At 38.2% G+C, this 22,635-nt stretch overlaps 1 protein-coding gene, 1 long non-coding RNA gene and 1 pseudogene across 2 annotated transcripts; 2 read left to right on the top strand and 1 right to left on the bottom strand.

The window, feature by feature from the left end:
* The first annotated feature begins 401 nt into the window (after positions 1-401).
* Positions 402-1,999, top strand: LOC103327890 (CEN-like protein 2). The gene is made up of 4 exons (XM_008230265.3): positions 402-644; positions 754-815; positions 1,392-1,432; positions 1,562-1,999. The coding sequence occupies exons 1-4, from the start codon at positions 444-446 to the stop codon at positions 1,777-1,779; spliced, it is 522 nt and encodes a 173-aa protein (XP_008228487.2). The 5' UTR covers positions 402-443; the 3' UTR covers positions 1,780-1,999.
* Positions 2,000-9,374: 7,375 nt separating this feature from the next.
* On the bottom strand, positions 9,375-13,685 carry LOC148921625 (uncharacterized). The gene is made up of 3 exons (XR_016124923.1): positions 13,054-13,685; positions 10,546-11,749; positions 9,375-9,575 (listed from the first exon to the last, which is right to left on the bottom strand). It is a non-coding gene; the product is annotated as an uncharacterized LOC148921625 (long non-coding RNA).
* Positions 13,686-20,490: 6,805 nt separating this feature from the next.
* LOC103328110 (putative pectinesterase 63) lies at positions 20,491-22,098 on the top strand (annotated as a pseudogene).
* Positions 22,099-22,635: the final 537 nt, after the last annotated feature.

Genomic DNA, 22,635 nt, shown 5'->3' with positions numbered 1-22,635 from the left:
TTCCTCAACTCCACTTTCGTTAGCACAGTTGGTCCTCCGTCACATTTTTTGTTAAATTAAAGGGCTTTGGAGCTAGCCAAAGTTGGAAAGGAGCTAGGATGTGAGGAAATGAGTTTACAATTCGGATAAATCATGAACACATTCAAAAACCTACAAATGCTTGTAACCAAAAACAAAACAAATAATAAAAATATATATTTTTCAGGATACCCTTTGCCTTGAAAGTTCAGCAATTATAGAAAACACTATCCTCAACTTTTTATTTACCTCTCTCAAACTTTTTGTTTCCTCCCCACGTCCTTTGAACTTTCATGGATTCTCCATCTCTTCAAGGGTTCTTCTCTCAACAACACTATAAATATGGGGTATCTCCAATCCAAAGCCAATTAACAAACCCTGCTTCCTCAAGAAAAACAGAAAGGTTGTGTACATCTAATTTCATCATGGCAAAGATGTCAGATCCTCTTGTGGTTGGGAGAGTCATTGGAGATGTTGTTGATTCCTTCTCCCAAAGTGTAAAAATGACAGTCACTTACAACTCCAACAAGAAGGTTTATAATGGTCATGAGCTATTTCCTTCCTCACTAACCCTCAAGCCTAAGGTTGAGGTTCATGGAGGCGATTTGAGGTCATTCTTTACACTGGTACATATGTCTACTTCCCAGCTATATTTTTCTTGCTTTCATTAATACCTAGTTTTTTTTTCTTCTCTAAATATGGATTTAATTTGAATTCATCTTTTCCTTTTTGCAGGTTATGACCGATCCAGATGTTCCCGGTCCTAGTGACCCCTACCTAAGGGAGCGTTTACACTGGTAAATCCTCTGTTGAGATATGATCAGGAATAGGATTTAAATGAGGAAAAGAGACAAGCTAATGATGCCACTAATTTTTATATACCTAGTTCCAATTAAATCACCTGTGCCCTAATTATGAGGTATATGGTTCACAGGGCACGATGACAGGGCATTTATCTGCATCGAAATAAAAATACGAAAATAAAATCCTTAATTCTAGCCTTGAGAACTATTGTTAGTAATTAGGCATTACGAATTTTATAAGACCTCACTAATTATGCAGATTCAAAAACTATAGACGCTCTCCTTGAGTCTAAATATTCTTTTGGTTTTAAGTTTGTGGGTTTACATAATTGACTTGGTATATAGTTTTTCTTCCTTTGTTAAATCATGATGGGGAGAGAGAGAGAGAGAGAGAGAGTTCCCATTTCTCCTTGTAAATTTTTGACAAAAACCAACATGAGAAGACAAGATATAGACTTAATTGCATACACATGCATTTAAAATGCTCCTTAAGCTTAAAATATGTACTCTTTGTGTTTTTATTTTTTCGGTCAATTAAAAATATGGCTAATTCTGCCATCTTGATTACAGGATAGTGAATGACATCCCAGGCACAACTGATACCACATTTGGTATGTCCCTTCATGCTCTTAGAGAGAGAGAGAGAGAGAGAGAGAGAGTAGATGATGATGAATATTAACTAATTAATATGGTTTTTTTGTTTGTTTTTTGTTTTCTTTTCATGCTATAATCAAAAGCAGGAAAAGAGATGGTGAAATATGAAATACCAAGGCCAAACATAGGGATCCACAGGTTTGTGTTTCTTCTGTTCAAGCAGAAAGGCAGGCAGACAGTGATCCCTCCTCCTTCAAAAGACCACTTCAACACACGAAAATTTGCAGAAGCAAACGACCTCGGCCTTCCTGTGGCTGCTGTCTTTTTCAATGCCCAAAGGGAAACTGCTGCAAGAAGACGCTAAAACAAGTACCCAGAAAAAGCCGACACCAAGCTAGAACTTGAAATGGATAACTACAATTATAATAAACCAGGGGGTTGCGTTTAGCCTAACATAATGATTAATTAGAGGAAGTATTGCACGCCCCCCTTCTTCCTAGTGTTGCTATCTGTATTAGTTTATGTCTCGTGTAAGTTTATTTACCCTTTGCTCGAAAATAATTATAATAGAAGAATAATCTACTCTTGCTAGACCAGTGTTACCATATAAATAATTATGTTATCAGACTCCGTACAATTTCTATTATAGGCTTCTCTAGCGGGCTGTACATTATCTTTTTCTAGTTGTACTTTATATAAGGCATGCCCTAACAATGAGTCTATGTACGGGGGAGGGTGCCCCATAACTGAAGGGTATATATATAAACGTTAAAGTCTAGGTTTTTACCTATAAGCGGTAACCCTTATATATCACCATTTTTCCCGCAGAGGCTTCTGCTTTTTGGGTCTGTGTACTCTGAGAAATTTTTTACCCTTAAGTCACGGTAAAAGTTTCACCCTTAGATATGGTACAGATAGAAATAATGTGGAAGAAACTCAGTTTGGGAAAATCTGCTTTATGTACTGAAAGAATCAAGAATGATATTTCTAAAAGGAAAATAAGTTTTTTTAATATAAAAAATTTAGAAAAATGTATTGTCATTTTACACATACGAAATTGGGATTCGGTTTGTGTTTTCTTCTTTTGCTTACAGGTTGGTTTAGATGATGACTGATTAGCAGGTTTAGAACATTTGAATGTGTTTTTATGTGGAGTATAAGTGATAGTCTAAACTAGAAAGGAGCGGGATTTAACACACACACACAAATAATGTCATAAAGATTCGAACATAAGACCTTTTGTGAACTTTCAAACCCTAACAACCATCGCTTGCCATCACAGCTGGCCCCACATTATTTTTCAAATTGAGAAATTTTCAAGTCTTAAACTAAATTGTCCAAATGATGATGATTTGTGAACTATTTGATTGAAATTGAATTTATGATTATTTGTATATGAAATTTATAGTTTATTGATATTGGTTTGATTTATTGGATAAGGCTTTTGTTTGTTGATTGATTAATTGTTTATAGGTTTTGTATTTTGGCTGTAGTGTTTTTTTTACCATAAATTATGAATGAAGGTGATATCTTTTAGATTTTAAGAGTACTTTTCGTCTAAGAAATTTTGAGAGCTTCTACTGTTAAATTTATGACTTCAGGTGTGTGGGTAAGGAACTACCCGTCAATGACAGTTAGTATACCCACCATGCTGTTTCAGCAGAAATGGCAACAGTTGAAGCAGTGCTCGAGTGTGTCCCATTTTGTGAACCAAACAGTTCCGAGCGTAAAGATATGGTGTGTGGACGCCCTTCTGATATCATGCCACGTGTCACAAAGATATGCTCAAGCTTCACCTAGGGACCATGCACATCATACAGAAAGCTCAGATTTTATGTGTACTTGTTGGTTGAAATCCTTAGCTAGACTATACTTCGCACGTCCTCTCGCCTCATTTCACCTTGCAAGAAGGACAGGGACCCTTAATGCGAGTGTCTCCCTTGGGAATTGAGATTTGAACAAGTCAATGCACATTATTATTTCTCTTTATTCTTACTTTTGGCTACAACACCGACCAATCAAATTTTCTTATGTGATTCGGATAAGGCACATAAAGCCTACAATATTCTTAATGAGGAATGGTAATAATATATTTTCTGAGACCAACCGTATTGAAAGACGGGAATATTAAACACCTAACGTAGAGTGTATATAACCAATAGTTCCTTGGGCAAAGAACTCATTAATGTAGTGGTTTGGAGTATTTACTCATTTAAGTAAGGTTTCGGTTTCAATTCGAGTCATAAAGATCCGCAGTAATATGCAGTAAATTTAGTATATTATCGTTCTTCTCAATTGGAAATGTCCTTTAAAAAAAAACATTAGCTCTTTACAAATGTTTTACTTATTTGACAATAAATTTCAATGACACATTCACACAATAATTAAGCGGGGCACAATCTAATATTCAATTTGACAATATGGATATCCTTTTCCCTCTCAAGTATAGAGAAACACTTAGGTTATGTTTGGTATCCTACTCAAAAAAGTAAACTAAAAAACTATGATTCTTTTTAAAACATGAGTTTTCAAATAGTGATTTTAAGATCTAAAAACTTGTTTCATATTGAACTCCAAACTATTTTTAAAATCTAAAACAATTAAAATTAAAATCAAAAAATTAGAAACCTAATCCCCAAATTGAAATTAATAAAAAAAAAAAGGGAAAAAGATGTGAGGCATAAACCCTATCAATTTTGGTGGTGCACAACAACTCCAACTCCCCTACGCCGCTTGAACATGCTTCAGTGGTTTTGGTGGTATTGGTTCCCAAAGACAAACCCGATCGGGTACCATACAAGAGAGAGAGAGAGAGAGAAAGAGAGAGAGAATTGTAAAACCACACTTTTTTTGTTTTTAATAATGGGGTGTTTTTGAATTTTTTATGGGTTTTGGTTTTTTGAAAATGGGCTTACCAAACAGGCTTTTTAGGCTTTGAACTTAAAACCAAAAAAAAGCCCTTAATTTTTGTATTTAAAAATATTTCCCCAAAAAAATATTTAAAGGTGTTGAGGCCCAAATATTCACGGTTCGGCCCAAATAAATTCTCGGCCCAATGTGATGCTTTACCAAGAAGAAACCCGATTTGGGCATGCGAAAGTTCATCATATGCGCTTGCACACATGCCACGCCAAACGACACGCCACGCTAAGCAAGGAATTATCATTCCGCACCTAATCACGCCACAAGCTTAAGTGGGCCCCAAGCCACTCAAATACTCGGGGCTTGCTTGAGTGGGTTGTGGTATGGATGGTGATAAATCAACATGAGACCCATTGATGGACCGAGAAATGGAAAGTCTCGGGTTGCTTGGGAGCCTCGAGACTCAAGCCCGTTTCTTAGGCCCAAACATGTGGGTAAGCACAAGAAAGAAAAGTAGCCCAATACCCAAGCAAAACAACCCAACCAAAATAAAGTCCAAACTAAGAAGCCCAATGTTTAGTAAAAGCCCTTTTGCTTAGGAAATCACCTTGGCCCATATAAAAATCCTAAAATAGCCCACAAAAAACCTCACTTTGGAGAAAGCAGAGGACACGTGAAGAGCAGATGGCGACTCCTTAAGCAAAGTCAGCTGAAACCAGTCTGCCGAGACATCCAAAGAACCGATGAATACCATCCCGCATGTCGAAGCATCCCTTGACCAAGATGTATTTTCACCTCTTTCCTTCACGATTCAGCCAAGGAAGAGGAAAGAAAAGAAGAAAAACAGCAAACCAAGAGTGGAAGCTCCCATTGCACACCAAGGAAAGGAGGATGTTGAGCCCCCAAATCCCCTGAATTCATGAAAATAGACAGAAGCAATCTTTGCCAAGAAAGGGAAGTCAGAGAAGGGGAGGAGAAAGGAAGAAAAGCTTAGCCAAAGTAAGTAGAAGCCATTAGGGTTTCTTGAAAATTGGTGATTTCCGGCAGCTATAAATTGAGCCTTCCCCTACCCAACAAAAACAACTCACAACCTGCAGAGAGCAAGCTTTTTCTCTATCTTGCAAAACTCAGACTGCACTGCTCATCTTCTTCTCCAATTTGTTTTTTTCGCAGCTGAAAGAACTCGCCTTTCTTTTTCCTCTTTCCCTAGTCGAATTCCTCACAAAACACCTCATTCCTTACTTAAACACTTTCTTTTCTCATAAACCAAGCCTAATTTCTCTCTTAGTGCTAAACCCATGTTGATTTTGCTCCCATGCCACATGCCACTCATGCTGAGCTGAAAAGACTATCTGTAAGCATGCCAAAACTATCTGCAAGTTACCATTATTCTCGTTGGTGAAGATAACCAAAATACTTCCTAAGGCTCTACCGCTTTTCGAGGTATTTTGGGGCTTAATTTTCGAACTCAGGCTCAAGGGGCAATTTCTTCCATTTTGCCCTTTACGGCAATCAGGCCCGTAGTAGCTGCCGGAAGAAAAAGCCCTACATAAATTGGCGACTTCATGGGATTAAGCCACTCTGCACCAATGCCTCCAAAGAAGAAGACCGAAGCAATAAACCGAGGAAATAAAGAGATAAGAGCATTCCCTCTTTCTTTTTCTTTTTCCTTTCGTTGGCTATCTACTTTGTAGAACAAACATAATATAGATTACTCACATGCTCCCTTTGCTTGTGTCTTAGATATCCATTCTCAAGCAAAACAATATCTTGTAAGACGACTGGGGGCTTCAGCCAACGTGCAAGCCACGACCACCGTCGTCAATGGTTGAGGCTAGCTCGCTGCTCACCTCTCCGCCATGATACATCATCAGCAAGTCTGGCCATCGCCAGTAAATCACCTTCATAGCAGCCCTCACCTCTCTAGAGTTGTGAAAACACGCGTTATATTGGTCCTGTGCAAGGGACCCAAGCCTCCAAACAACAAACAAGAAAACAAATGCTCTCATGTTTCCTACCCAACATCTCAACACACTGCCATTATCATTTATTCCTTAGACAAATCTCTCTCTATACTTCCAGTCATAGAAGTTCAAGCACCACTGAAAGAGCCGCTGGAAGGTGGAAGAAGAACAGAGCACCAAAATCCAAACACCATCTGGAAGAATCGCTGCTGTATACATGCTACCACCGAATCATGCCAAACTGTCACCGTTGCAACAAAAGGATATCCCAAGTTCATCATGCCATGCAATAACCCAAACAAATACTAAGAAGGCCATGTTGCAAAAGTTTTTGTAGCCTATGCCCATCAAATCCTTTTCTGATGATTATGGTGCACTTGGGGGCTGAGGAAGGAATTCATTGCAATCACCACAGCAGTGATTCGAAAACCCCAAATGAGCTTAAAAATCCATTATTACCAAAACCACTATTCCCAGACCAAAAATCTCCTCAAATCTCAATTATGTTACTATGACCTCCAAGTTCGCCATCACTTGTTATTGTAACCCAACACATTTGCTTCAGTGACCACATGCAAAGCTCAAGCTTCAATAGCCAAGTCCAAGCTTTTGGTTCCTAAAACATGTTCACAACAGCTGCAACAAACAATACCTAAGTTGCCATAACTGCTATGTTCCAACGCCTCAAGCACTTTCTAAGCCTTGACCATTCCAATGACTAGGTTTAGGAGTCAAAACCAAAAGGCTATCAGGATGTCTCAATTGCCACAATTCCATAATCAAGCATCATCAAGCCCCGAGCTTTAGTCAAGGAATCCAAGCACTATGCTTTACTCAAGAAGGAAAACATCTCAATTCATGGCGAATGAAAGGAAAATATTGCAAGGTAGTGCTATGATACTGCTGGAAGAACCTAAATGCTGTCAAGATGAAGTTTATTTTACCAAGCAATCAGAATTTTTGAAGCGATGTCAAGCTTTCAAGAAAAGGGGTGCTGGAAGCGTATTTTCCTATATTCATCCATTCTTCACCTGCAACATCCACCACTGCTTGCCATACTCTAAGGAAGTTCTTACACGCCGAGATACATGACAAAACTCTAAGAGGCAAGCTATTGACAAGGACCCCTTGCCAAAACGAAGGGGAAAGTAGATGGCTACTGTCATTACGTGCTTTGATGACTTGCTCGACGACGACGTATTGTGCCACCTGTGGAAGAATGACCCAAAGAAACCGGAGGCTATGTGGGAACCTTGTGGAAATATGAGGAAGGCCAACTTGAGCAAATATTCAAAATCTGCAAGCTATAACACCCCATGGCTACTTGCTAATTGATGGGAGAATGGTTCCAGCAGTGAAGTATTCACGTTGGACATGCTGGAAGAAAGCCACTCGGAGGCTTCATTTGGTCATCAAGATTATCAAGAAGCAGCTATTGTAACCTCTCATAACTTCACAGAGGTTGAAGAAAGTACAATGGGTTAGGAGCTGCAAATCACTCTTTGATTAGTTTGGTTATGAGCTGTAGGCAAGCAAAGCAGCAACTGTGGCTCTGTTAAATATCTCTACAGAGCATGGCATCCTAGTACAACACATGCCAAATACATGCCAACCTAAACCGCAAGCTTTCGTGCTATTGCAAGTCATGCACAACCTTGGGCCCTTTCATACTTGGGGGCTTAATTTGATGGGGGTACTTATCAATGCAAAATGGCTCAAAGCCTTACTACTGAGTTGCTTTTGCACCTATCCTTTTGTTTTTGGCTTTTCAAATTTATTTCAAAGATGAACTCCTTTTGTGTTTTCACCATATGTTTTCACAACTTTGGTAGAATGCACCACCATTATTGCATGCCAAGGCATAAAACGATATTTGCAAGGAGAATGGAGTATTTTGGAAAAAAAAAAAAGGCCTCTAGAATTCTTTCCTTACTTTTGTCTTCTTCTGTTTTGCAAAACGTGTTCTTTGAAAAGAAAAAGAAAATAGACAAGCAAACTTCCCTTTTAAAAGCTAAGCCTTTTAGCAGTAACCATGCCAAGCAAAGTCACTTGGATGGGGTCCCGAACCATCAACAAGCATCAAGCCTAAGCAAAATGATGTGGGGTATGCAAAGTCAAGCTATTACAAAGAAACGAGCAGTAAAAGTGTATTTTGAGGCGCTGGAATAACAAAACCGTTGACTCCCAATCGGAATGCTCAAAAAAATTCACAACATCCGGCAATTCTTACAGGAGCCTTCGTGGAAATCATGCATACAGTGGCATGACCATTTTTAAGGCACGGAAAGAGGGTGCATTTTAGGCCAAATGAGTAGACGAGCCTTGCAAAAGTTTTAAAGAGCAATGCATCGAAGATTTAGCTTAAAGGTCCTGTCAAAATTTTGGGCAGCATATACCTTGTTTTTAAGGCTTGCCAACTCATCAGAAAATTTCAAGAAGTTCACAAGAGCAAGTTCTCCCAACCAAGCAATATATATATAAGATGTACGAATTACAACATGCCTCAAGCATTCAGAAATTAATGCAAGTTCCAGTGGTTCAGTAGTACATTAAAAAGTCATAATGACATAGTCATTAGATTATCTGAAAAGTACACAGCCATCGCAAAAACAAGGTTACACATGCTGGAGATTAGTACATCCTATGGTATCAAGAAAGATGGAAGCGTGCACCAAGCCAACTGACCCCAAGCCAAAGAAAACAACCTGCGAAATAAAAGGAGGCAGCACGTTGGAAGATGGCAAGCGCCGGAAGCTATGTCGCATGTTCGAGAAGAGGATGAGTAGGAGGCAAGATCGGAAGGTGCAGGCGCGGCAGCTATGTTGGATGTTCCAAAAGAGGAGAAGTAGAATGCAGCTGGAAGGTGCAGGCAGTGCCGCAGCTATGTCGCATGTTCCGAGAAGAGGATGAGTAGAAGGCAAGATCGCCGAAGGTGCAAAGGCGGCAGCTATGTTGGATGTTCCGAGAAAAGAATGAGTATGAGGCAAAGATCGCTAGAAGGAGCAGGGCATTGTCTACCCCTGCATCGGATGTCCCAAGAACATAGGGGCTATGGGAATCATGCCGTCATGCGCTATTGCTAAAGCCAAGGGGAACACTGCGCATGCAGACAATCTTGGGAAAAGTCACAGAGGAGGAATTTCCCGAACCATAATGATACAAACGCAGCAAGACAACACTGGCTCTTCGCCTACTGCAACATCTTCACAAGTATTCTTGAGAAATGGAGGGGGCCTTCCCCTCTTCAATTGATCATCCGTTGAATAAAGGTAGCCACTAATAATTGACAACGGGTTAGTGAATGCCATGGCAGGTCTTGACAAGCGATGAATCCCTGCAAGAATTGCCAACAAAGAATACGCTGAAAAAACGGCAAAGCATAAAGCTAGTTCTCTGTGTTAAAGCCAAGCAATCTCCACACTAGCATGCAAGCCCTATGAACTTTACAAGCCAAGCCAAGCAAAGCAAACTATCTCATGCCAAGCGAAATGCATAAACAAAAAAAAAAAAATTTTGAAGCATCATGCAATCTATTACTCGAGCTCATGATGAGCAAATTTCCCATTCCATGCTCAATCAATCATTCCAGCAGACCCATTTTCACAAAGCAAGTGCTACAAACTGAGCACTATTTACCTCATAGTAACCTTTTTCACAAAAATGAAATACCTACGAGTTACACATCCTTGCAGACCCATCATACACATGTTTATGTCTATCCTTATAAAGCCAAAAAAATAAACAGTTACCCATGACCAAATTCTAAGCTCATAAAAAATAAAAATAAAAAGAAACCAATGGTGCTTTTCTCAAAGCTTTCAATAGCCTCTAATCCTATGCATTAATCATACGATTACAAGCATGCGCTCGTGATGCATATAGTTCAACAACAAAAAAGTGGGTCAAGAACGCAGCACACGCAAAATATACGCCAAGCGAGGCAAGTCAAACTCAGGCCAAAGGAAACACTTAAGAAAATACCCAAGCAGCATACAATTTATCCATGGCAAGCGAAATTTTCAAGCAATTCCCATGACAAGCAAATTCTTCCTCAAAATGCAAAAGGATTCAAGCATTGCAGAGCATGCACTCTATCAATTTCTATTTCCACAACATAGGAGAAAAGTCCAAATTTATTCAAGCATGCGAAAAACAAGCCTAGGCCAAGATATCAGTCTATATCTATTCCTACAGAGTTAAAAAGAAGGACCTGAGATTCCAGTGAACGAGCAAAGCCCATGGGCATGAAGAGCCCAACAAGCCCCTCGATAGATTCAAGAAATTGCAAAAAGGAAAGGGCATACCTTGTCAATCACCTCAAAGGACGACCTCAAATGCACCAAGAAAGAAGGGAGGTTGGTGCTGGAAGAAGGGCAGTAGGTGCCGGGAGAAGGGTAGTTGGTGCTAAAAGAATATCGTATCTTCTATTTCACGTTACCATCTCCTTCATCACCATTGTTGATCTCATTATTTATGCAACCAGCTGACCCATCATTGCAATTATCCCCATGTTTTTCTGCGCAGACTTTGGCACCATCATTATTTTCAGGCATACTTAAGAATTGGTCTTTCTGAAGATGGATACTTCGGCAACCAATACTTGCAAGAACTTCTTTTCATGGCCATACGACAACTCCTGAAAAATCACAAGCTTTATTCATGCAATTGCACTACAGCAAAATTTAAAGCTTTTCAGACAAAACATCTTGCGAAAGGCTTATGGGGGCTTAAGAGAATCCATCATAGCAAAGAGCACATGCAAAAATGACTTGGGGGCTTCATGCCAAGCAAAAGAAAGAGACAAGAATCCTGAAGTTGTTGTAAATTTCAGTTTTCCTCTTGGAGGAAAGCAAACTGTTTGTTACTTATCCTGGAGGAAAACAAGCTGTATGAATCTCTTCCAGCAACTCGCTTAGCCTATTCCTTCTCATCTTCAGTCTACTTCTTCCAAAGATCTTCTTTGAAGCAAGTTGCAAAAATATATATATATATATATATATATTTACAAGTAGGCCTCTACTTTGTTTCTCGACCCTGAGTAAGCCAAAGAGAATATAACCCAACTCTGCAACCAATTGCTGACCTCAACAAGCTGACTTGAGGGCTTCATGCCAAGCAAATTCAAGGAAGTACACCATGCCATCCAAACAAGCAAACTCATCTACCTTTTTTTGCCACACAGTATAAATCATCTCTTTGATTACAACAAGCCTAGATAATCTTGCATTATGGTGAGAAACAGTTTTCTATTTCCCCTTTTTGAAACAAGCCAAGTTACATTCTTCTAGCACCTACTCCATAAGCAAAGAATTTTTATCACCTACCCTATTTCAAACATCCTTCCAGTACATGCCTAATTTCAAACATTCTGCCAGTTTCAAATCTTCCAAAAGCCTTCATATCGCAAGTCAAGGTGCAAGCAACCAAAACTCACCTTCATGCTACCAAATTCCTTGCAAATTAGTAAGAAGATGGCATTTCTCATGCTGTGGAATCTCTCAATCAAGCCTGAAAAAGAAATAAGGGAGTACGTTGGTCAGATCAGTGCCGGAAGGGAACTAGTAAACAAAAAGGGGGTGCTGGAAGTAGAATTGCTATTAAAGCATAATGTTTTCCAAAGACAAGTTGCAAGAGACCAAGACTCACTTTCATGCTATCAAATTAGACTTCTCATGCTTTATCATGCTTTCGAGCTTTTAAAACAAGAGAATATGTTAGCCAAAATCAGACGCCGGAAAGGTACTCATACACAAACGGATGTGCCGGAAGCATAATTTTCTCAAAGTGCAAGCAAACTCATCTATTAAGCATTTGACAAAATTCACAAGGTGTGATACCAATTCACATGCCAAGAAATTTCATTTCATTCAAGCATTTCAAGCAATTCGGGCGTCTGAAAGCAAATTGAAGAATTCATGCTCTTACAACAATACCAATCCACTTCATGCTCTCACGACAATATTGCTCAAGAACATGCTTTAGCAATACTCAGATCGGCACTCAATGCCAACAGAAAAGACATGCTAAATTCCCAAGCAAAAGCAACATGCCAAGCAAAACTTATACACAAGCTTTCCAACCATCCTAGCTAGAATATCCCACCTTTAGAAAATCACTATAAATCAAGCTTACAACCAACAAATCCCAGACTTTCCAGATTAGAACTAGACATATCAAGCTTCATTTTCCCAAAATTTCGTTGCATTTCGAGCTAGGGAAGCATGTCAAACAGATTTCTAAAACAGCCCATGCAGCAGAAACTGTACAGCTCCAGCACCTTAACCCTTACTTTGAAATTCCACCGAAAATTCATTTTTTCTTCAAGTGATGCAAGACCAATTCCAACATAACCATTGAGAAGTCCATTTTTATGTCTCAAAAGCTCCAACTCAGATTCGAAAAGAAACATTTCAAAAGTTCAAAAAACAGCCAGCAAGCTACTTTGAGATATTTTGACAAGCACTTGGCATGCATACCCAAGTGAGCTTGTATAACTCTTGTTTATCACCAAGCTAGAATCCTAAATCAAAAGCTCAACCTTAGAATTCGATTTCTAGTTCACAAATTCTGGGAAATACAGAGGAACTCAAGCATTCAAGCATAGAAGACAAGCATGCAACAAAGGCATCAACATCAACTCATGAACATGTGTTAGAAAAATGGAGGTAGAGAGCACTAGAATGGGTGGATGATCCTCAATTCTGGATATGTTATAGACAACATAATTTCAAGCAAATTTTGTGAAGCAAGCGCAATCATACGAGTATCATAAGTTAAAGACACATGCAGAAGAAAAATCTGCAAAGACTCACCAGCCATGGATGAATTCAGAAGTTGCAAACCAGCTTTGAGGTATCAGAAAAATTCAAAAAATTCTGCAAATTTTACTGGCTATAGTACTCGAGCAGATGAACAACTTTGATCAAGGAAGTTTTCTGATCCGAGCTTCCGAAATATGACTTATGTACTGATGCACAATACCCACGGGTTTGGGTCTTGAAGAAGAAGAAAGAAGAGAATGAGAGAAAATCATAAAATAAAGCATGCCATGCCAAATGAAAGGAAAAGAGGGTAGACACTTGCAAATAATAAAAAATTCAAAGGGAAGGGGCAACAAAATTTTGGGGGCCAAGCCAGCAAGGAGACAACGTGCCCAGCTCTCTTATGCTCTCTCAAACTCGTATCTCTTCTTCCACCCATCAATACAAGCATTTGTGAATCAATCCACGCAAACCATGCAACTCAAGCATTTCACTTAGATGCAATCATTTCAAGCAAACCAAACCAAATATCACAATATCAAGCTTTTCAAGCAATACAGTCATCATAAAAATGGCAATGTTAGAACTTGGCAGTTCTAGTTGCTGGAAGCACATAGAAGAAGTCATGCTATCATTGTCCTCATTGCAACAAAGGGGTATCGTTTTTCCAAAACACCAATATTCATGCTACCGGAAGAGTGAACCCTCATGCCAGATCAAGCTATATCTTGATTCAACTCAACCATTAGATTATCCAAGTCCAAGCTAATCATGCCAAGCCAAGTCACATTTTTTCCAGCACCTATTCCATGCCAAACAAAACCGTTTCCAGCACCTATCCTATTCCAAATATCCTTCCAGCACTTGTTATATTCCAAATATCCTTCCAGCACATGCCCTATTTCAAGCATTCTTCCAATATTTAGCCATCATGTCGCACGATATCACCTTCATTGAAGTTCTGTCATTAATTCCTTAAAGCCATAACATGTTTAACACTAACCTGAGTCGACATGGTGCCTGGCGCAGATTGGATGATGCTGGAATAGATTGGCAGTGCAAGGTAAACAAAGTAGTCATTTGACAAGGCTGGCCTTTTAGGTCTCTGTGATCTCCTGAGCTGTAAATCTAGAGCCGCCGCTGATCCGAGCCGCTTCGCTGATCCGAGCGCGCTCGCCGATTGTCGCATTTCTTCCGATTCTGGCTGATCCGGAGCCGGCTGATCCGGAGCCGCTTCGCTGGTTTTCTTCCAAGGCATCAAAAGATTGGATGATGCTGGAATAGATTGGCAGTGCAAGGTATAGAAGTTCTTCTCCGAGAATCCGATCCTTACAGCTATAACTCGATGGGTGAATTTCTTTGTGTTGTGTTATTCGGATCTAGGAGGAGCCTTCTATTTATATGCATCTCTCTAAGTGTCTTGCCCATCAAGAAACACTTAGAGATATCCTTCATGCTATAGGATTAATCCATTCCAATCCTTGTAGAACTAGGAACCCTTAAGCCTTCATTATCCTTATTGAACACTGTTTGAGGCTTGCCTAATCGAGATAGGTTTTGAGTTCCTAATAAACAATAAGTCTTTGTAATCCTAAGTTGATTAGAAGATCACTTTAGTAGCTTTAATGTAATAAACCTTCTTACATTATCCTCTAAATTCAAAGTGTTCGGAGGCTGGTACTGTAAAGTCAAACACAATGGTGAATCCAAGCTTATAGCATCCGCAACTCTAAGATTGGATCCCCACTATCCACTAGCACGTCCGGCTACTGTCAAATGACATCCACCATGCTAAATGTCCTAAAAGCCATATTAAACCATGCTACCTTAGCCAAAACCAAGCATCCAAGCATGCAAGCCAAAATCAAGCATACACGCCAATACCAAGTATCAAGCCAAAATAAAGCATACATACCAATGCTAAGCATCAAGCCAAATACCAAATATACAAGTCAAAGCAAATCATGCAAGCCAAAATCAAGCATACATAACTAATATTAGATACACAAGTCAATGCAACTCTTGCAAACCACAATCATGCAAAATCAAGCCTCTCTAGTCACTCAAGCAAATAAATCATGCGAGCTAAGTAGTTATCTTGAGCTAATCCACCAAGCATTTTCTTCTATATCATGCCACAAAATAAGGTCAACTCTTGGTAACTCTAGTAAGTGACCTTCAAAATTACAGTGTCTAGGAAAGTTCTTCAAGGCAACACCCTCGGTGTTTAAGAATGATTGGGTTTTAAGTGGGACCATTGTGACCCCTCCAACCTTCCCGGAAAAGACCTGGCTGTAATTTCAGAGACTCTTAACCTGTTATCCTTGAGTTGCTCCTAAACCCATGCCATGCCATGCCATGGTAATTTATTTTGGGCTGAAAATTGATTATTCGGACCATTTCAATACACATTCATGGCCCCAATAATCAAGGGGGCTAATGTTGAGGCCCAAAATATTCACGGTTCGGCCCAAATAAATTCTCGGCCCAATGTGATGCTTTACCAAGAAGAAACCCGATTTGGGCATGCGAAAGTTCATCATATGCGCTTGCACACATGCCACGCCAAACGACACGCCACGCTAAGCAAGGAATTATCATTCCGCACCTAATCACGCCACAAGCTTAAGTGGGCCCCAAGCCACTCAAATACCCGGGGCTTGCTTGAGTGGGTTGTGGTATGGATGGTGATAAATCAACATGAGACCCATTGATGGACCGAGAAATGGAAAGTCTCGGGTTGCTTGGGAGCCTCGAGACTCAAGCCCATTTCTTAGGCCCAAACATGTGGGTAAGCACAAGAAAGAAAAGTAGCCCAATACCCAAGCAAAACAACCCAACCAAAATAAAGTCCAAACTAAGAAGCCCAATGTTTAGTAAAAGCCCTTTTGCTTAGGAAATCACCTTGGCCCATATAAAAATCCTAAAATAGCCCACAAAAAACCTCAGCTTTTGGAGAAAGCAGAGGACACGTGAAGAGCAGATGGCAGACTCCTTAAGCAAAGTCATTGGAAACCAGTCTCAAGCCAGAGACATCCAAAGAACCGATGAATACCATCCCGCATGCTGTCAGAAGCATCCCTTGGACCAGCATGTATTTTCACCTCTTTTCCTTCGTCAGATTCAGCCAAGGAAGAGGAAAGAAAAGAAGAAAAAACAGAAACCAAGAGTGGAAGCTCCCATTGCACACCATGGGAAAGGAGGATGTTGAGCCCCAAATCCCCTGAATTCATGAAAATAGACAGAAGCAATCTTTGCCAAGAAAGGGAAGTCAGAGAAGGGGAGGAGAAAGGAAGAAAAGCTTAGCCAAAGTAAGTAGAAGCCATTAGGGTTTCTTGAAAATTGGTGATTTCCGGCAGCTATAAATTGAGCCTTCCCCTACCCAACAAAAACAACTCACAACCTGCAGAGAGCAAGCTTTTCTCTCTATCTTGCAAAACTCAGACTCGTGCACTGCAATTCATCTTCTTCTCCAATTTGTTTTTCATGAAAGAACTCTGCCTTTCTTTTTCCTCTTTCCCTAGTCGAATTCCTCACAAAACACCTCATTCCTTACTTAAACACTTTCTTTTCTCATAAACCAAGCCTAATTTCTCTCTTAGTGCTAAACCCATGTTGATTTTGCTCCCATGCCACATGCCACTCATGCTGAGCTGAAAAGACTATCTGTAAGCATGCCAAAACTATCTGCAAGTTACCATTATTCTCGTTGGTGAAGATAACCAAAATACTTCCTAAGGCTCTACTGCCTTTTCGAGGTATTTTGGGGCTTAATTTTCGAACTCAAGCTCAAGGGGCAATTTCTTCCATTTTGCCCTTTACAAAGATCGGCCGTAGTAGCTGGAAGAAAAAGCCCCTACAAAAGGAGCGCATGCATCTTACATAGGATTTGGTAAATTGCGCCAAATGATATTTTTATGGGTCAAAGTAGCGCTATTTATTAAGAGGTCGTTCATTACATAAGCTTGGCTTGGACTAAATTTAGTACCATATTTGTTTCATCTAATCCTAGTCTTAGATGAGATTGTTAATACCGGGCCCACCAAAAACACCTCCTTAGGAGGGGACTACTAAACCCATGTGGAAAGGGAGGATTAACTAGTCCCATGCTCACCAATGTATAAGATGCATATATTATATATTGTAATACTAATAACATATATTACTACTACTACTACTACTATTATTATTATTATTATTATATTATATTATATTATACTTACATACACATATACTATAATGTACATATATACACATATGTGTATATATATACATACATATATATATATATATGTATATACACACACATGTACATATTAAGATCATAATAATATCATACGTGTATATATCTAATGTATATATATACATATATGTGTGTATATATATATTATACCCATATGTGTATTATAATATACATATACATGTGTATTATTATTATAACATACCCATATATATATTATATTATAATATACGTATATATATATATGTATTATACCCATGTATATATTATAAATATATATATATAAATATATATGTATTACACCTATATAATAAGGAAGAGTTCGCTGAAAGGTTGAAGAAGGAGGCTGGCTGGCGTGCTTCTTTTTTAAAAAAACAACCTGGGCAAAACGACGTCGTTTTGGCCCATGGAATTTTTTTTTAAATGACCTGGCCAAAACGACGTCGTTTTGGGCCAGGTCTAAAGAAAAAAGATAATGACCAGCGTATCCTCCAGCCTCTCCTTCTCCACAAATCCGATTCCTCCATTCCAAAACCCCCAATTTTCTTTTGTTACTGCTTATTTTCATTTTCAACATTTAAGTAAATGTCTTTGTCCTTTTACTTCTATTTATTTTTATATTACTCCATTTACTTAAGTTTACAATGTAAATAAGGAAGTACCCCCTATTTGGATTCAAATAAAAATACTAGAAAATCAAATTCTCACCAAATCAAAATATGAAAATTCGGTTTTAGTGCAAAATATGATTTAGGCTAAAAATGATGGCTCATTAAGTCAATATATATTTCATACTAAAATCCCATAAAATCAAGTTTTCTTATTTGATGTGTAGAGAATAAAAGCCGCCAAAAATTCTCTTGAGAAAATGATTATTCCGAAAAACCATTTTTCATATTTAGTCAGTATTGCACCTCCGCTAAAAAAATTCTGAGTTCGCCTGTGAGACACTATAATTGAAGTCAAAGCAAAATGGCAAATTGCTATCTATTGGCCTCTGGACCATCACAAAGCATTCTTGCCCCCAGTAATAACAAAGTTTACACTTTAATATCTATCCAAAGCTGCAACTTCTGCCACTCTTGCGCCTCAGCCTGTGCATGCCATTCTAATTTTTTTTTAAATTAAAACTTAGGCAGCAGTTTAATTAAGGAATTTAGGGTAACTACATAATCTCCTCTCTCCTCCCTCCCTTTTCTATGTGATCTCGAATAAAATGATGTCTCAAGTTTTTGTGTTTAGTGCGTAAGTGAAGTATGAAATTCTTAGAGATGTTTATCACACTAATTTTCAGTAACAATGTGAGTTTTTATTTTCATTTTTTTGCATATGTAGAATATATATGTTGATTCCATCCTAAATTTTTTTTTGGGACTTTTACACTAAGACCCCTTGTGTTTCGATTCCTAGCTCCGCCACTGCTTGTAGGGCCCACTCCGAATTGTATTTCACTAATCCAAACCGTCTATTTTGTAGATACACATTCAAAGATCATTTATACAAAAAATCACTTGAATCCGATATCATTTGACTATTCAATTGATTTATTGAAATTTTAGTATTTTCTTGAAGCACCGTATTCATTGATTTTGTAGGACACAATTGGATGTCAAAATGGTTTCTGATTTGTCTAATTTTTTGTAAGGATGATCTATGAATGAAGACCTAAAAAATAGATTATTTGGATCATTGGAAAAAAAATTGTAGGGTACCCTAAAGGGCGTCCCTCAAATAAAATTATTTGAGGGATCCCTCAATAGAAGGGGACTGTATCTATATATATATATATATATTATATATGCATATTTTTATTATATATATTATAATATACATATATACACGTATATACATGTATATTATTATTGCAACATACCCTTATATATTATAATATACATATATATATATATATACCTATACACACACACACACACATATATATATTTTTATATTATTATAATATACATATATACATGTATATACACATATATGTTATATATACATATATATTATATATTATAAAATACATATATACATATACATAATATATGTATTTATACACATATACATATATATAGATATTTTTGAAAAAATAAAAAAAATCTAGTCTTAATCCAAGCATACACCAAACATAAGATAAGTGTTATCCAACTTAGACCAAGTCAAGATAGTCCCTACGCGCAGTCCATGCCAAGACAGTCTTGTGTAGCAAACGAGCCCTATAGATGTTAAGGTGGCTGATCTGACGGTTATAGTTCACGATTGGAAGATGTTCAAGAGCTTATCTAACCCATGTAGCCTTCCTTGCAGCGCAAAGTGACCTAGATCCTAGAACTAGACTTTTAATTGCTTAACTTCTAAATGATCATATATTAATTTTTAAAGATAAAAATTAAGTAACAATAAGTAACAAGTCCAGTTGTAATAAAGTAATTAATTTCATCCACCTTTGAGTAGGAGTATTGTTTCTCTCTCATTATAATATTATCACACATACACACACAAAACACAAAATAAAAAACAAAAAACTACGGTTCTACTACCCATAGACATGCGTCAAGTCTTGAGAATGGTGATGAAAATACACATTAGGTTAAAAGTGGTGAGCAAAAATGCTCTTATATAATATAATATTGTCAATATATCAACAAGATTAATTGTCAACTCTTTTACTCTCCTTTTTTTCTCCACTAAAGGAGCTACATTAGGTTTGAGAGGACTAATTTTTTATAGAATGAGGTGAGCTTTCACTAAATGGGGTGAACTTCCTAAAATTAGCTCTAAATCCCTATTTTTCTGGATATTTCTACACGCGTGGAGCCCAACCTAGTCTAAAGGTGGTTTCGCCGTTGCGAATGTGTGACTATCCTTAATAATCAAGGGTATAACTAGGATTCTATATGTGATGGCAAAGTGAACTCTCTTAATAATACCACAATTATGTCCTCTTATGCCTTCCCAAATTAAGCCATAGAGCTAGCTACAAGCTAGTGTTTTTTTTGTTATTGAACAAATACAAAATGCGTAACTGAAATCTAAATGAACATAAGCCCCTAATTAGGAACTAAAATGTGCAAGAAGCTCTCCAAAACCCACAAATTTAGGATTAATCCCTCTCAATGTGCATTGTGCCTTAACCAGCTCTTGCATAGTGGACTCTAAAATCAAAGCCTTCTATTCACCATTCTAATCAACAACACCTAATACAGTGCAAAAACTCGAAACCAGGAACCAGAAAATAAACAATAAAAATGGCCGGAAAAAACACATGCTTGGATGTCCATGCAGCTCTAACCGTGACATTAATTCTCCTCACCGCCACTATAGTTGTGGCAGATGATGATACACCGGTACCAGCCGACGACTCCCAAGTCAACGTGTGGTTCAATAACAACGCGAATTCGTACAAAGAACGGCAGGGCACGCTGACCCTACCCTTGTAACAGTGAGGTTGGTCAAACCGTTGTCAAGGTTATGAAAGACGGAAGTGGAGAATTCAAGACCATCACTGCGCCGTTAATAGCATTCCGGCTGACAACACCAAACGTGTCATTGTGTACATTGGAGGGGGAGAGTACAATGAGAAAATCACAATTCCACGGAATAAACCATTTGTTACATTTTATGGCTCTCCAACAAATATGCCAACTTTGACCTTTGCTGGTACAACCCAAAAGTATGGAATCTGTGGGTGCACAGTGATTGCCGAATCCGACTACTTCGTGGCAGCTAACCTTATTATTAAGGTACATAAATGTCTCACGTTTGAGAGAAATATTTCATGTAACGTGATATTATCATCACACGCAAATTTTTTTTTTTAATTAACTTTCTTTTAATATTTTTGTTTCATTATAATTTACGTTGATTTGTGGTTGTGTGAAGAACTCTTCGCCAAGGCCAGATGGGAAAAAGTGGGAGAACATGTATTGGCATTAAGGGTGTCGGGGAACAAGTCAGCCTTATTCAATTGCATGTTGATTGGTTTTTAGGACACACTTTGTGATGACAAGGCCAATCATTTTTTCAAAGACTACTTTATTGAAGGCACTGTGGATTTCATCTTTGGAAGTGGAAAGTCTCTCTATTTGGTAATGCCACCCAAACTCTCCCTATAATTCATAAATAAAAGGAAAACTTATAAAGGAACTTTTGTTAACTCTCCCTACATGATTTACAAATCAAATCACTAAATGCGAGTCTCTTCTTATAACAGAGAATTTCACGTACATGTTGTGTGAGAAACGTTATGTATACGAATAACTCTTCACTATAACTCAACTATTTGTTGTCTATGTATTATATCATGGTTTTGATGGGTAGTTAATTAATGGTTGCAGAACACTGAGTTACATGTGCTGGGGAATAATGAAATGACAGTGATAACAGCACAAGCAAGGGACTCGACTTTAGAGGATACTTGGATACTCATTTGTCCACTTTGCAACATAGCTGGGACTGGAAATGGCACGTATTTGGGCAGGGCTTGGAGGACCAGTCCCAGGGTGATCTTTGCCTACACCAGCATGTCCGAGGTCATCACCCGGCCAGTTGGAACAACAAGAACTGCCCCGAACGTGACAGGTAAGCAAATTAAAAAACACACTAATTAATTAAGCATTTTCATATAATTGAATGGTTTTGAGAGTTAATTAATAGTTTCAATTTTTTTTGTATTTGTTGTTATATTCAGCACTGTGTTTTATGGAGAATACAAGTGTTCGAGTCCAGGTTCAAGTATGGTTGGGAGAGTAAAATACACCAAACAGCTAAATGAGGAACAAATCAAACCTTTCCTCAACCTTGGCTATATTCAGGGTTCCAAATGGCTGCTTCCTCCTCCAAATCCAAAAGTGTAGATTCTCTTAAGACTAGGAAATAGTTTTCTTAACTTTATATACATGTTTATGTATGGGTGCTATTGAGAAAGCCGCACGCACACCTCATGCAAAATGCATAATGTATAAAATCAATATTATGCTTTAATTTCTAAAGATCTTCCGCTATACAATTTGAGCACAATTTGTCGATTTGATTGGGACAAAAGACACATATGCTCAAAGGACTCACTAGTGTAGTGGTTTGGAGTATTTACTCCCGCATACAAGGTTCTGTTCGAGTCCTAGTATCCATATAATGTGTGTGAGTTTAGTACTATCGCCCCTCTCAATAGGAAAGAACCTCAAATTAAATAAAAAATAAAAAAAAGACGCATATGCGACAATGTGCAAAAATTAAAAACGGACCCCCTTTCAATTTTCACATAAGAAATAATAAGTCATGCATTTTCAAAGTATCGATCCCTTATAAATAACCTCACCTTTTTCAAATTTGCTAAAGAAAAAACATATAAAAAATCGGTTCCAGTTTTGGACAAATCTCACTCCGTTCAGATT

Source organism: Prunus mume, linkage group LG1 (assembly GCF_029339155.1).
Source record: "Prunus mume cultivar Tortuosa linkage group LG1, ASM2933915v1, whole genome shotgun sequence".
Lineage (NCBI taxonomy): Eukaryota > Viridiplantae > Streptophyta > Magnoliopsida > Rosales > Rosaceae > Prunus > Prunus mume.
Note: the sequence above shows the minus strand (reverse complement) of the source record. Positions and strands in the feature narration are given on the sequence as shown.